The 16917-nt window shown below is 44.6% G+C and overlaps 1 protein-coding gene across 1 annotated transcript in view; it reads right to left on the bottom strand.

Annotated features, from left to right (window-relative positions):
* LOC308304867 (GDNF family receptor alpha-4-like) overlaps positions 1–16917 on the bottom strand; it is a gene marked incomplete at both ends in the record, with an annotated part of 50520 nt that overhangs the window by 10412 nt on the left and 23191 nt on the right. The window contains 3 exons of the mRNA XM_080749495.1: positions 5743–6121; positions 6641–6733; positions 7249–7530. Of these exons, the coding sequence (XP_080605621.1) occupies positions 5743–6121; positions 6641–6733; positions 7249–7530 (754 nt within the window). The remainder of the gene's footprint in view (positions 1–5742; positions 6122–6640; positions 6734–7248; positions 7531–16917) is intronic.

Genomic DNA, 16917 nt, shown 5'->3' with positions numbered 1-16917 from the left:
TCATGTCACATATATCAACGTATATTATTTCTCCTACTAACGCCAGGAACGGTACAGGAGGAGCACAGTGAGTGTGTGTGCCAGCCAGCCAGGCAGCCAGGCAGGCACAGCACAGGCTGCATTCATTATTCATATCCACTTCTTCCTTCTGCGAGACACCTCGTCTGCAGCCAGTTACTCCATGTAGGCATTATCCACTACCACACTGAGCAATCAAAACAACACTTTCTGCTGGACCACATGAACTTTGTAAAAACTTTTTTTCAGACTTCAAGCCATTAAAGCAGCACTATGTTCACTTTTTGAGCGGTACGTCTGGCTTGGTGTGTATGTATGTCCTTCCGTCCGTATGTCCGTCCTGCACAGCTTCGCATAGACGCATTTCTGGTCCACGTTAAACTGATAAGAACTAGATGCGTGCGCAGGTCGGTACCAAAATTAGCCAATGAAACCAGCGCTCCCCAAAACAACAGGTTTGGAGATTGGTGGGAATTGATTACATGATACAGTCACCTGTGCATTTAGTCTCAATGTTTGTAAACAAGAAACGGGTCTATTGGCATAAGCTTCAAGCTTATATGAAATGAACACGTAAAAGGCACCGCTATAGCAAATCATGTCCCACAAAATTATAAAGATAATTGTTTAAGCAATAACAATCATCCTTACATTTATAGACTCACGGGGTCCCTGCTAGGGGCTTGACTGTATTATATGTATAAGGGGAGACAATGAGTTTCACTTTGGCATTTGCCAAGGCACAAAGGCAGAAATGCCAGTCAAAGCTAATACAGGCCAATCACTGAGCGTCCTCACCGGACATGCAAGCAGAGACTCTTGGGTAATGAAGTCAAAGATGTTGGCTGCTAGACACCATCTGCAGCCAGCTCCTCCATGTAGGCATAGGCTTTCTGTGTGGAGTTTGCATGTTCTCCCCGTGTCTCCTAACCCTAACCCAAACTCTTTTGGCTTAGGGCACCCATATAAATATTTGTTTTAATCCAAAGCACCCCTACAATACATTATATTCATAATTTTCACTCCCAGCACCTTATATATATCACATATTTTAGCAATTATGTTGTGAGGAAAACGTTGAGATAATAGCCATTTTGGTTAGAACTGACTGAAAATAACTTTGTACTTCAAGTTTAAAATTATACTAAATATTTTTTAAGTGTCCAAATAAATTCCATATATCATCAAATTATCTTGCGGCACCCCTGGACTGCCGTCACAGCACCCCAGGGTGCCCCGTCACCCACTATGAAAACCCCTGTCCTAGGGTAGATACCCTCACTAAAACATGCAGTAATCCTGGTCTTTATAATGCCTCCCCCTGACCAGCCGGGGTGGATGGGGAAGGAACTGGTTGGAATAACATGTTCCTTCCACGCGCTACGTCCAGGGGGGAAGCTCCCCCCGCCAGGTGATAAGAAGCAGCCTGTCACTCCTCATGCACTGAAGGAAGTATGAGCAAAGTTCTGGGCTCTCCCCAGGTTGGCAGAGGGAGAGCAGCGCCCAGGATTACAGTTTAGGCACCGGGTGAAAAAGGGGTTACAAAATCATGAAAAATAACGGCTGCCATGTTATTTGTGTCCAAAGTGGCCACTGAAAGCGCTAACAACGTAGTGCTGCTTTTCTTGTCCAATGACTTGTAACAGCAGAGTGTAAGAGAGAGGGCGAGATCATTTAGCGACCTACAACCGGGTCGCGACGTGGTCGGTAGTTTTCAGCGACCGGGTCGCAAAATCGAGCGACCGGGTCGCTAAATGGAGCGACCGGGTCGCTAAATCACCGACCGCGGCACTAAAGCGAGCGACCGGGTCGCTAAATGGAGCGACCGGGTCGCTAAATCACCGACCACGGCACTAAAGCGAGCGACCGGGTCGCTAAATCGACCGACTGGGACGCTAATTCCATCGACCGGGACGCTAATTCCACCGACTGGGATGCTAATCCAGCAACCGGGTAGGTAAATCCACCGACCGGTGGTCGCTTCCACCGACCTACTAACCCTAACCCTAACCCTAACCCTAAACCTAACCTCAGTAACCTTACTTCAGTTAGGCTAACCTGCCACGCAACCTCCCGACCGTTACCTCAGTTAGGCTAACCTGCCACGCAACCTCCCGACCGGGTCGCTAAATCACCGACCGCGTCGCTAAATCACCGACCGCGTCGCTAAAGCGAGCGACCGGGTCGCTAAATCGACCGACTGGGGCGCAAAATCTTCCGACCGGGTCGCTAAATCTACCGACCTAAAACTGCAGGCAGGTCGGTAGATTTAGCGACCGGGTCGGTCGATTTAGCGGCGCGGTCGGTGATTTAGCGACGGTGATTTAGGTGTGAGGTTTGCATTAAAGGGGGAACCGGCACTGTGTCTGCAACACAGTTGGAGGCACAGACAGATACTCCATATATGGGCATAAAATGGACGCAGATAGACAGATATCTCCATATCTGGGCATAAAATGGACCCAGAACTATAACTGCAGTGATCTCCATATATGGACATAAAATGGACGCCGACAGACAGACAGACAGATACAGATATCTCCATATATGGGCATAAATGGACACAGGCAGACAGATGGTCAAAACGGGTCCTAAAGGGCGGGGCATTCATTCCCTATTTACATTGTTCCGAGTTGGCCAGGTCGCCGACTAGACGCTGGGCCGCCCAACAGCTTCTAGTCTTAAAAAATAGCGAATAACCGGAAATAGGCTACTGTATCTACTGTACAAGCTTCCAACACGTTGCAGCGTGTGTGGGTTGTAAGCATGAGCGTGACATGCATGACATGAACAAGCTTATTAAGCGTGTGACACGCTTCCATAAAAAAAACATGCTGGCGGCTTCTATGGAATCCAAATGACTGAATCAAGAGAACTTTAATCCATGCATTACATCATGGGTTTGGCCGACCTAGCTTAGTGGGTGGAGGTTGATTGATTGTGGTCAAGTATTCAATTCATTAACAGCATTAATAGGAACTCCCTTATTACCGTCTGGCATTCAGAAGGTCACACGTTAGCCTACAGTCCAGGCCCCCTGTCTGCCTGTCAAAGTGTCCCTGAAATATTTATTACTTTAGCTGTTGAAAAATAGCAGATATACAAGCTCACAGCGCGGCACCGAGTGCCGCGCTGCAAGCTTGTATATCTGCTATTTTTTTTTTATCATGAAAATGTGTGCAAATCTTTGAATATATTATATATATTTTTAAAGGGAACATTTGTAACTCGAGTTTTGTTTTTCTGGGGGTCCCTGGAACGAATTATTTTGAGATGGGGGTCCGTGGGAAAATACATATAATTTTGGGGGTCCTTAACAAAGTTTGAGAACCTTAGAACTTTAGAATAGAATCGGGTCAAAGTGTTCAAAGACTTGCACAAATGTTCACGATTTTTCAAAAAATAGCAGATCCATAAGCTCGTAGCACGGCACTCGGTGCCACGCTGTGAGCTTGTATAGCTGCTATTTTTTTATAGTTAAAGCATAACATAATGCGTTCCTGGTCTTAAAGGGGGCGTGACACGGCCAAAACAGCTAATTATGGCTATCAAATTAGCCAATTTTTTTAATGATGTCATGTACCCCCATGTTAAATTACCCAATCAAATTAATTTATTGTAGTTACTGTACTGAAAGTAGTACTTTCTGTACAGTAACGGCAATACATTAATTTGATTGGGCTAATATGGGGGGAGGGGCGGAGACTCGCGGAGTCGAGTATCCATATCATTATCTTTTGAAACTGCCCCAAAAAAAGCTGACCGAGGTGTGTTTCCGACTTTCTAAACCAACTTTAAAACTATCAGTTCTAGGGGTAAAAATGATATAGCATTCGCTAAAATCAATGGTTAGACCGATAAAAAAGTACATGTCTTCTTCAAAAAATGTGTCAAAAAAGGTGTACGAGGGTCAACACGCTTCTCCCCGTCTATGAGACGGTTTTGTCAGCCATACCCTGCTGTCTCTTTCCCTAACCTGACTGGAGCACCAGAGTAGACCGACCGGAGCAAGCCATGTCCTGCTGTCTCACCGGCGCGCGGCACCGCACGACGGACGAAGTATACATTCACTACTAACTGATACGGCCCCTCCTCCCTTTCAGACTGTTTGAAGAAACACCACGTGACCTACTGTATCATAATGTTAATTTTCGGCCGGTGTCGCCACTCCTTTAATGGTTTAACACCTGACAGCTCTCACCATGACCACCTGAGCAGACATCAGCTGGGGTCAAGCTGAAACGGAATTCATCCAACTAAACTTCTAACATCTTCTTTTCACATTGCATTATTACAACGTCACAGGATATTATTATAAAAACTACACACGTAGTCTTTGCACCGAACAGAGTGGCTTCCTTCCCTGAGCAACACCACAAAAGGCTTTCAGAGACAGTTAACTAAATTAATTATAAGTGGCTAACGGGGCCTTTGAATCCCCCTCGCATTATAATAAACCCATACATCTTATAAAATGTCAATTTTAATTATTTCTTCAGTCTTACTTGTAGTGCGCTCCTTCTGTCCTTTTATACACCGGGCTAAAAGCGACGCGTACATCTCCTTGAACAATGGCTACGCATCACCAACGACGGTGTTAATGATTGGTCTGCTTTTTGTTTGTGGGGACAGCGATACGGAGATACGTTCTAGAGATACCGACAAAACCCCGTTCTAGATGGCTGCTCCCTTCAGCACCGCCAGCACGCCGTAAACAAAAAAGTTCCTCTTTATTCCACGGAGGTAGCATAACATTAATGAGGGTGATGCAGGGACAACCACAACTTTTCCTCAGACTGATCAATGGCCTCCGTATAGGCACCGATACGAGCTGGAAGATTTGTCTCTGGTGTCGGGTGGAAACCTCATAAAGTATGTCCAAAACTCTTACTTTTCGGGGTTCAAATAAAAGAAATAGCAAAGGTAGCAGATCTATAAATCTTGTGGATCTGCTACTTTTGATGCTTTGGTGTGACACTGTAGTGTGATCAAGTATAGGGCGTTAACTTACGAAAGAAAAACACGAAAGGTTAAAATACGGAGATAAGAGGTTTCTGCCCGACAGCAAAGATTTGCTTTATGGTTGTTTAGGAGGAGATACTGTGGTTGTTTTGAGGTGTTTGGAGAAGTTGTATTGATCCATTTGGAGCATCCAGTTCACCTACAACCAGGGGATCCTCAACTGTACTGCGAAAATGGCCTGACCCTAAAATAGCAACAACAAAAATATATACACAATCTACAAGCTCACGATGCATTACAACACATTTTAAAAGTTTTTGAAAATGTTGACAAATGTTGACATGTCCAAAATAAGGACGGCAGGTTGAAAATGATTGAACTGGCACAATAATCGTATTGACTGAATTTGAAATTGAAATTACTTTTAGGCTACTTTATATGTCATCTCTGTCGGGTCTAAACCTCCTGTATCTTCAGGATTCAAATTAAAAAGTATCCAAAGTAGCAGATCACAAAACACGTCGCTTTGTGCCGCCTTTTGAGCTCGTATATCTGCTACTTTTGCTACTTTTGAAGTCAACGCGGAAGTGCCTTTGATACGTTTGTGTGACGGCGTAGTATGATCAAGTAAGGCATTCATTTACGAAAAAACACAAAAAGTTCAAATAAGGAGATAAGAGGTTTCAGCCCGACAGCAACGATATGCTTTATACACTTTCATAACGTAGTTTTTCCTCTGCTTTCACACTGCAGCCCACTGACCTACACAGCTCGTCTCTGGTGCAGTAGTTCTGCAGGCTGAGGCAGTTGGGTTTGTGTCCCGTCCTCTCCTCGCCCCTGGCCGTGGCCTCCTCGTAGGAGCAGGACGGTACGATGGTCTTCCTGCGGCGCTCCCCGCACAGCGTGTCGGTGCAGGGGCAGAAGAGCAGCGCGAAGCTGTACTCCTCGGGGACGCGCTCCAGGAAGCGCCGCAGCGCCCGGTGGCACTTCTGCCGGTTGCAGCCGCCGTCGGCGGACGCCGCGGCCCGCTTGGTGCACGCCACCACGTACTCGGAGCGCAGCGAGCCGCACTTCTCGTAGAGGCCGCAGTCCTGGGCCGCCTTCAGGCACTGGTTCTGGCCGTCCAGGGAGAGAGAGGAGGCTGCGGGAGGTCGTTAAGAGATATGAGATTGAATGCTTTTATCAGTATGTCCGTTCATGGACAAATGTGTCTGTGGCAAAGACTAGGTCTCGTCTGTGGCTAAATTAAAATCTTATGTTTTACACACTATTATAATGTTCTTATTTCCATCATAATACCCAATTGTTGAATGTCAGTCTCCAGGTTTTCTTCAGAATATGTATGACACTGATTTACTATGACACATATGGCACATTAGGAGTCCACTAGAGTGGTTCTCAGTATAATTGCAGTAAATATACGTTTTTGGACACACCGACTGATTGTGTATGCCAAAGGTCAAATTTGCCTTTTTGATTGTGTGGGGTAAACAATTACCTCAATAACAGGTATACAATTAGTGTGATATATTAGGGACAATGTTTCCATTGTGGTCCTGTGTATACAATTCATCAAGAAATGTAAAACATACAATACGATACAAGAGATCATCATTAACACTAGGAGCAGTAAAGGCATGTTTACTTGACAGTAGCCTACCTGCCATGATGGATGCCATGCGGGACATCTCAATGTGTCTCACTAAGTTCAGCTCCAGCTCCTCATATGGAGACACGTCATACTCCTCATACGCTGCAAGGTAAACGGCCCTGAATTAGTCATGACACCATGGTGTGATTTTACAGTCCTCAAAAAAGCAAAACAACATTGGCCACGCCTCCAGGTAACTTTAGGCACCATTTAGGCCAAAACACGTTTTCAGGTGAAGCAGGGACTCAATTTCCCATGATCCTTCGGGAGATGAGGCCACCCGGACATCCGGTTTTCCATTCAGACCAATGGTAGAGAATTCAGAAAAGTGGATTTATCTCGGATTCTACTGCCAGATTGTGTTGATCGTCCAAATACGCTTTCTTTCAACGGACCATAACTAAAGAAAGGATCGTCGAAGTCTTTACCGGACGAAAGAAGATGATTGTTGGATGTTACAAACAGCGTGTACACTCATCATGGTCATGTCCATGGGTCCTTCAAAATAAGGTAAAATCAAGAAAATCGCTGGCGGAGTTGCATTTCGTGTTAAGTTAAGACATAAGACCTGGTAAGCAAAGTAGCGATCTTATTAAACACAACACCAAAGCACCCACCTGCAAACCTCACGGTCCAGTAGACCCTGAGGCAGTGCTCTTCCCTGCGAGAGCCGCGCTGGCACTTGCACACCTGCAGGGGGCGGTACTGCTGCAGGGAGTTCTGCGCCTCCAGGCACTCCCAGCGCGCGTCGGCTCCCAGCGGCGCCACGGCCTCCTCGGCAGCGCAGTACTCCAGCACCCTGTAGAGCACCATGCAGGCCTGCTCCTGGACGCAGCCCTGCTCCGCAGACACGCAGTCCAGGGAGGAGGCCGTCGATGCTGCTGCTGCTAGCACGCTACCTGGAGGAGAGGTAAACAGAGAGAGACCTGAGTTAGTAAGGAGCTAGCTGCTGCTAGCACGCTAGCCTGGGATCGCTTCCAATTTCTGCCTTTTGATCTGGTCGGGAGCAGAAAGAAACAGCCTAGACAGACTACACTTTGGCCGGAACTACCAAACCGGATTCAGTTTTAACCCAAAACAATTCGCAGCGCTCAAGGACATCATTTTATGACCTACCCAATGCGGCATAGTTTTGCCTATTTAAAAAAAAGTTTGTTTGTTATATCCATCTTTTAGTCCAACTGGCAGCGACTGGCAAGACTACACACTCTAGCATTTAAACAGGGATTGGGGAAACAAACAGGGGTGACCGAAACAAAGCAACGCCGCTTCCTCTGCTTGTTTCCAGTTTAGGCCCACGCCTAGACCGGATCAAACGGCCCGTTGTAAACGAATACCAGGCTTTCCTCCGAGGTGGAAAGACTGGTGATGCAAGTTTACTAGCACGCTACCTGGAGGTGAGGTAAACAGAGAGAAGAACGGAGAGTCAGTCTAAGGAGCTAGCTAGCTCCCAACTGGAGGAGAGGTGATATACCAAAGCTTAAACCGCTTGTGTTTATAACCACTTCCCGCTTCTCAGTCAACACGGAAGTGCCTCTTTTGAGAGACTTGTGAGCGTTCCATTGCAGTTAGCTGGTTTATCCTTCTCCCCTGCACGACAGAGCAGCTGCAGAGCCATGAATTAGCTTGTAAATCCATTGTCAGCTGTTTGATCAATGATGGACAAAACCTCCTAACTCCACTTGAGCTGGATGTTTTTTCATTTCAGTTAACAGGTTTCTGCCCACAGCATACTACAGTATAGTGTAGTGGTTCTCAACATGTGGGTCGGGAACCCCAGGGGGGGTCCCCAAATTATTTTGTATTGTATTTGTATTTTGCATTGTTTCTCAAAGTGGGTTTGAGGGACCTTCAGGGTTCCATTCCAAATGGACCCTTAAAGGTCTGTAAACTCTGAGAGTGTAGCAACATGGAAACAAATGGTCTGCTAATGTGCCATATTAGTGTCATAGTAATCAGTGATATACATCATTCAGAAGAGAACATGGAGACTGACGTTCAGTAATTGTTGGGTCTTGAGAACATTATAATAATTTGCCACGGACAAGGACAAGTCCAGCCATGGACACATTTGTTGTGCACCGACACAGAGTTCTGCCTATAATTATTGATACTGTCTGGTGGCATTTAAATTCAACTACTGGGCTAAAACTGGGCGCAAACTATTAAGAAAATGTAAAAAGAATTAACAGCTTCACAGAACCAATGCAAATACTCCAGCTTAAGTTAGGACTCAATGGTCCGTTACAGGTCCATTTGGTTCCATTTGTAAACAGAGTTAAATAATGTGTGCAACTCAAAGAGATTACTAACTGTCTGTAGCCTAATGCACATCAAACTGTTTGAAATTAATATGTTTGTGAATCACTGTGTTAGGCCGTTCCTTCATATTGGGATCGATTCAAGATCAGGATTGATTTTCAAAGCAGTGGCCATATATAGGTTTGTTATAGCGCAGGTCTTCTCCCGGCATCCAACAAGCCAGCACACTGATTGAATGTAGATTTCCCCAGACATGTCATTAGACAGAGATCTCTCTCTGACGGTCAGTCTACGTCAGAGCAGGCACGTGCACACATAGACAGCAAAGGGGGCTTGAGCCCTGCCCTTTTATCCATCTGTAAAAAGTGCCCTCCAGACCATGAATGCAGATTTTACTATGGTGAAAGAAATGCAAACGCCCTCTTTCCATGCCATACCTCAAGGCAGCATTCAAGAGAATTGCCTTGTCCAAACTCTCCTGAACTTGAATGCAGCATCTTAGGTTGAAAGAATTGCCCTCTCTGTGTAGAAAAATCAATGCCGTAAGGCATACACCAGATCTCCACTCTCCAGTATTCACTTGATTATGCTTAGTTCAGTGAGGTATCAAGCACCGAAAATAGCCGACCTCCAAGCTCACAACGCGCCGCAGCGCGACACATTGCGAGCTTGGAGGTTGGAGGTCTGGAGCTTGCAGGTCTGCTATTTGCCCTTTTAGAAATGTCAGCCCCGGCCTCTCTAACATTCTCTGCACGTCCCTGCGTATGAGCAGGACAAGAGGAAGAGAACGGAATGATGATGGAGGTCAGTGGTGTAAAGTAACTAAGTACATTTACTTAAGTACAATTTTGAGGTGTTTTTACTTTACTGGACTATTTCAAAATGTCAGTACTTTTACTTCCTCTCCACTACACCTCAGAGGCAAATATTATAATTTTATTCCACGACAATTATTTGACAACTTTACTACTAGTTACTTTGTAGATTTTGATTATTATACAAAACATACATTAAGGACCATTTGGGAAAATAGACGATCTACAAGCTCACACAGCCATTTTCAAAAGATGTTTATACTTTTGAAAACTTGAAACGGGATATTTTGTATATTGAGTACTTTCACTTTTGGTACTTCAAGTACATTTTGAAACCAACACTTTTGCACTTTTTAATGTTGAACTCCGGGACTTTTTCCTGTAGTATTTCTTTCTACATTGCCGTATAATACTTGTACAAATCCCCCACTGAACAGAAGATGACAAGAGGAGGAACAGAACGTCGATGCTATATATACAGCCAGTCCAACAGGTAAGGGACGCTTTGAGCTGCTTGATATTCAAGCCCTGTCGCGCGGTTGTACCGCAAACCTGTAATATTTATAGAACATAAAAAAGATACAATCTAATGCATATTTCAAGGCCCTCCCTGACGTCCAGACGGAGGAACCTTGGGCTCCTTCCCAAATGTTGCAACCCAGCAAAAGGAAAAGGTCTCATCCTCCTCATCATCGCCCACCAGACTCACTGACCTGCAGGTCATCATCACCTGCATCACGGAAAAACTTTTTTTTCCCTCCTCCACCTCTCTTCCAGGTAATGATTCAGGCTGTAGCTCTGCCCTAGAATGTGCCTCTGGGGATCAATAATATAAAGGTTTTTTATCTTTATCCTATATTATCTCATGTTATATGGTTGGCCGATGCCGCACCGCTTCCACGAAGAAGGGGAAAAAAATGCAAGCTAGCTCCGGTTTTCACTCGGGGGCAGTGAAAACAACTGTTCTTCTCTCCTCCAATATTTATGAGGAGACATGGAGGGCCATGGGCAGAGTCTGCTCCCACCGGAGGACCCTCCCAGCCACACACGCACGCACGCACACACACACACACACACACACACACACACACACACACGCATGCAGACGCACACGCTCGCACACGCAGGTTTGTATTACACCTGTGAGGACGTCAACCTTTTAGGACAGCAATTTCATGAATGTCATTAGAAAAAATGGGGCAATTTGTTAACGTAAGCCTGCGACGCGTTGTGAATTTGTAGATCGGCTATTTTTCGGCACATCACCAGCGCGCAACTTATGTATAATTCAGGCATAACTCTTATATTTCTATAAACCCTAAAAGTTCTAAATGTCTGACTCCTAAGCCTGTGAGGACGTCAACCTTTTAGGACAGCAATTTCATGAATGTCATTAGAAAAAATGGGGCAATTTGTTAACGTAAGCCTGCGACGCGTTGTGAATTTGTAGATCGGCTATTTTTCGGCACATCACCAGCGCGCAACTTATGTATAATTCAGGCATAACTCTTATATTTCTATAAACCCTAAAAGTTCTAAATGTCTGACTCCTAAGCCTAAGCCGTTTTCCGATCGTTAAATGTATCTCTTTTTCCAATCTGTTTTCAACCATAAAACAAGCATTTCTCTTCTTGGGTGTGGACCAGGAAAGTGGTTCCTTCACAACATCCAATTTATCATTATTCTGCTATACTTGTGGGAACATTTGGTTGTGTATACACGTATACAGTTTCCCTCTCAATGTCAGGGAATCAGTCATCATCTCCAGAGTTTTGCAGCCCCAGTCATTCAATACAGCTTAGAGAGTTTTTCTATACTTTAAAACTCTAGTCTGACTCCCAAATTGCCGGGTCCTGTCCTCCGGACTCCCCTGGGACTCCATCATCATCCACAGACAGTTTGTTGTTGTCCTTGCCCGTTACTTCTGCTATATGGACACCTTTTTACTGCATGTGGCCTGCCGCGGGCTCACTATTTCACACAAACAGGCGCGCGCACGCACGCACGCACGCACGCACGCACGCACGCACGCACGCACGCACGCACACACACACACACACACACACACACCTTAATAGTTCCTGGAAAGTGCTTCTTTAAGATTTCTTTTCTCTTTTTTCTTTTTTTCCAGGAGAGGAAGAATTGTTTCAGCTCCAGAGGAAATGTGCCTGCGTTTGCCAATAATATTGCACACACACTTTGTTCCTTTTATCTCATTAATTTGCTTAAATCGCTCTGGTTTTTTTGTGTGACCGCCAGGCATGTGTGCTGACAACCGGCTTTGAAACGCTCGTGCTATTAGCGGAATTATGCGTTGACGTGACTACAGTAGTAATAAGGGGAGAGGAAGTGTCCGTGATTGGACATAATGAACACCTGAATAAAAGAGCTGATAGTTTCCTCCATTTCCATTTCTGTCCTGGTATGCATTCAGTCGTATGCTTCATTTGTATAATTTATATCACGCTCTGTAAGCCAGGGCGCGCGCGCTTGCACGCTTGCACGCACACATGCATTTTTGTCCTGGTATGAAGGGGTGTCGCACCAAATTCTGGGCCCTGGGTACTTTAACTATTGAAAAATAGCAGATATACAAGCTCACAGCACATTTGAATATTTCAAATCCTTCTAAGGTTTTTTGAAAAATCTAAGTTTCTATTGTATGTCAGTGGTGCTCAAACTGTTTCATGTCAAGGACCCCCAAAATAATATGTATTTGGCCAAGGACCCCCATCTAAAAATATTTAGTTCTAGGGACCCCCTAGAAGCAAAATTTGAGCTGCAAATATTCACTTAAATACATACAGTATATTCAAAGATTTGCGCACATTTTCACAACTTTTCAAAAATAGCAGATCTACAAGCTCGCAGCGCTGCACTGTGAGCTTGTATATCTGCTATTTTTCAATAGTTAAAGCATAAAATAATTCAACCCAGTCCAACTCCCTCCCCCCCCTTTTTGACACCCCTGCTGGTATGCATTCACAGTTTTATGCTTCATTTGTAGCATTTATATCATGGCACTGTAAGCGAGCTGCGCACACACAGGTTTGTATTAAAGCGGACGGCTTGGCAACCGGAAGCTCTCCAGTTCGATCCCGGGCTCCCCCAGAGTTAGTGTCAAATAGTCCTGGAGCAAGACGCTGAACCCCTAATTGCTCCCGATGAGCAGGTTAGTGCCTTCCTTGCATGGTTTCCTCCGCCGCTGGCGTGTCAATGTGAGTGTGAATGTGATGCATAATCACTGTAAAGCGCTATATAAATGCACCATTTACTTCAACATTATGGGATAGCAATCTTATGAGTGCCATTTTTTGCCATTTCCGTCCTCAAATCAGCCATTAACTCCAAACTCTCTAAACTCAAAAACGTAACCTCTAAAAATGTCTAATCCTAATCTGAATCTTTTCCCAATTAGAGTGCAAATTCCTTTTGTGTTTTAATCATTTCTGCCGTGAGGAGGGAAGCAGGAAAATGGTCCTTGCAAAATGTCTCTTTCCTCCAATGTACCGTAACTATATACTCACACGGGTAGAAACACAATCACACGCACGTGTGATGCATGCACGCACACACGCGCATACACAGAGAGGCACGTACATACCGTGCGCACAAACTGTGAGGAGCATTGTGATTAAATGGCCACGTATTTCAATTAAGCTCCTGCTGACTGGTATCCATGGGAGGAGAGACGTTCACATCTAATTCTGCAAAGCTGTATGTCTGTCTGCCTTCCCAGAGCCCACCATGAGGCCCCCCACCTCACTGGGACATGACAGACATCAAAAACACCCAGAGAAACCTTGTATGTCCAGATTTCACTTAAACCCCAGCATCCTTATTCCTCCTTACATCCTTACGGCGCTATTTTGGAGGAAAGCTTTACTCACGATAACAGAGCCAGCCCAGGGGCCTGGAGGTTAGAGTGTCCGCCCCTGAGATTGGGTGGTTGGAGTTCGATCCCCGGCCGGGTCATACCAAAGACTGTAAAGATGTGACCCCAGTGCCTCATCAAGGGTTGGAGTTGTGGTAAATCCTACGACATACAGTACTAACGTCTCCAAAGAAAGTGTACAGAAAGTGTTAAAATGGACTGGGGTCGCCAAATAATTTCCCTCATATTATGGGGTTGTGTTATTTGAGAACCCCTGTATTACAGTAATGTTAACTCAATAGACACGTTAAAAAACTGAAAAAGTACAAAACTATGATACCACCTTTTTTTCATTTAATTTCCTGAAACGTGGACATACAAGGTTTCCGCCCGGCAGAGGGATATTGATATGATATGATGTGCTCCTTCAACACGGTGGGAAATCTGCCAAGCTGGAATCCATGGGGTGTAAAATACAGACATGCTGCTAATATTCACTGAGCTGTGAGTCACCATCATCCATGCTCACGTCCATCCAACATTAATGATGCACAGTAGGGCTAGGGCCAGAGAGTTCACCCAATATATGAAAACATAGAGACATTTGGAACCTCTAACTGACTTCATTTTGTACGTTCATTTTCAATTGACACAAATAAATTCAAATATTTCTTTTATAATTGACTACATCGATTAGTCTGATTGCGACCGTCAGGTCGCAAGTTACTATGAAGACCTCCACCGGCTGTCCCTCCGTCAGTCTGTCTGTCTGTCCGTCACGTCACACACGTCACGTCACGTCACGTCACACCTTCACCCCTGATTTCTCATATTCCCCTCTTCTAGCGCCACCATGAGGTTGCTTTTTGCAGACAACATACTTGCGACCTGACAGTGATGCATTGTGACTCGCAAGCTTGTAGATCTGAATCGAGGCAAACGTTAGAAACAATCCTAATGTTGATGTTGAAGTCATAACACCCTAACAACACAGAGCCATGCAGTTGCACTGGAAATGAAGTGAGGTAACATAACATGCAGGCTACCATCCTTATGCCATACATACAAAATGCATACAGACACAGTTTGGTCGCCGTTGGAATTATACGCTTTACCACAAATTGAAAGATCTGATAGAGCAGCCTTACTGTATACCACTTATATCATGTATACTTCCTATAGTGTGTATATGTGTACAGATTATAGATTTATTGGTTATTCTACTGTTAGACTGATGATAGCTTCTTGGTTTACCTACGATCCTAGAATACTATTACTATGCATTTGATGTATTACCTTGGCTTGTGATGTCCTTGCTTACCATAAATCGCTCTGGAATAAGAGCGTCTGCTAAATGCCTGAATTGTAAATTGTACTTCATTGAACGGAGCGCCCCAGGGATCTATACTATGCCCCCTCCTTTTCCACCGCTCTGCAACAAATCTCTTGGCCGATCATAGCAGAATTAGGGCCACAGCTATAGGGTCCATGTGGTTAATTATTACACAACTATTGTTAATGAGGGGATAAGCAGATCAACTCTCTGCTGCAAAGGGAAGCCTTTTCTATCCCAGACAGACAACCCATTTAGGCCTAGGATTATTGACTGCTTTAACTATTGAAAAATAGCAGATATACAAGCTAACAGCGCGGCACCGAGTGCCGCGCTGCGAGCTTGTAGATCTGCTATTTTTGAAAGCAGACTTTTGTAACTCAAATCTCTGCTTCTGGGGGGTCCCTGGAACAACATATTTTGAGATGGGGGTCTGCGGCCGAATAAATGTAATTTTGGGGGTCCTTGACATGAAAAAGTTTGAGAACAGCTGATTTAGAGGAAGGATTTAGAAGTCGGGTCAAAGATCGGGTCAAAGATATTCAAAGACTTGCACACATTTTCATGATTTTTCAAAGATAGCAGATCTACAAGCTCGCAGCGCGGCACTTGGTGCCGCGCTGTGAGCTTGTATATCTGCTATTTTTCAATAGTTAAAGCATAAAATAATGGTTAAAGTGGTTCAAATCTAACGCGACTCGGGCGCGTTCCAGGTATTTGAGAGTTAAGGCCTGTCCATAGCATCTCTGAAATGTTCGGTGAGTTGCGTTTTCCCACGTGCAAATATCCAAACTCTCACTCGGCGTAATGCTTCAGAATCAGAAGTCGCGAGTGACGTCATTTTGTAGTTGAACCGGACCTTTAGACCGAAAAGTTTGGTTTCGGTCAAAGTATGGACAAGCCTTTACAGTATGTTACGTTTTTTTTTCCTCTCAGTCCACGATCTGGAGAAAGTGGTCCAAGGTCTGGTTCAGTGGTTCTCCACTGGACCAGGATCCACATTGAACATCTCTAAGTGTTCACAGCCCACCCATCTGACCACTTAACAAAGCAGCCAATCAATCGATTGCCTTCCAGCTTGGATCAAAATGGAACTAACGTATAGTATACTTCCAAGTCCCCGTTTAGCAGCATCACAATGATTAACTATCCTTAGTTTTCACGGTTTTAAAGAGAAAACAAAAATAGCATGATTTTCTTATTAACACAATTCATTTGACATATGAATGCTATATGATCATTAAAACCAATTTGTCAAGTTATTTGTCCCACAGTCTGAGAATCACTGGTCCAGTGTCATCCTGGCTGGACTATTTCAGTGGAAACAACTTATTTAAGTAAGAAAGAAACAAATGAGAGCACAACTTTCACTAGTCCCGAGCCTTTGCACACAAGGTTCGGCTTTCCAAAATCGGACCCTGTGTGCAAAGGCCAATATCCAATATTCAGAGAGAGGCAGACGGCACAAACCACACAAGGTGTGAGAAGAAGAAAAACAGCCAGCATTCAATAAATGACCTTTCAGCGCATATAGCTTTATTTTCCTGCCTCCCCCAGACAGAGCAGTGGACGCGTTTCCACCTAATTGGTTCCTCAGTGTTCCTCTGGAAGCGAGGTTTAAGTAATGCATGATACAACCAAGACCAGATGGATACACAGGTGCCAACTGTCATCACCATGAAAGCTAACAGTGATGTCTTCATAATATAGAGATTGAGTCTATATTATTAAATAGGTACCAGGAGGATAGGTACTATGTGAATTAGGCCCTCTATGTGAATGCAATAAAGAGAAAATCCAACATTCAAGAATAGAATGTGTAGGATAAAGCACAGCGAGTCAATAGGCCTATCTATACTACACATGAATCAAAGCCAGATGAAAGGAGTGCCGGCTGACTATGAACCACTAAATGCCTGGAAGGTTTTAGTAAAACTGACAAACAGGTCGTCGATTGACTCACTTCACATATCACCGTTGTTGGGTGAAAACCGCGTATATC

The sequence above is a fragment of the Nannobrachium achirus genome (assembly GCF_963921795.1).
Source record: "Nannobrachium achirus genome assembly, chromosome: 19".
Classification (NCBI taxonomy): Eukaryota; Metazoa; Chordata; class Actinopteri; order Myctophiformes; family Myctophidae; genus Nannobrachium; species Nannobrachium achirus.
The sequence above is the reverse complement of the archived record's forward strand: the minus strand, read 5'-3'. Positions and strand labels throughout refer to the sequence as shown.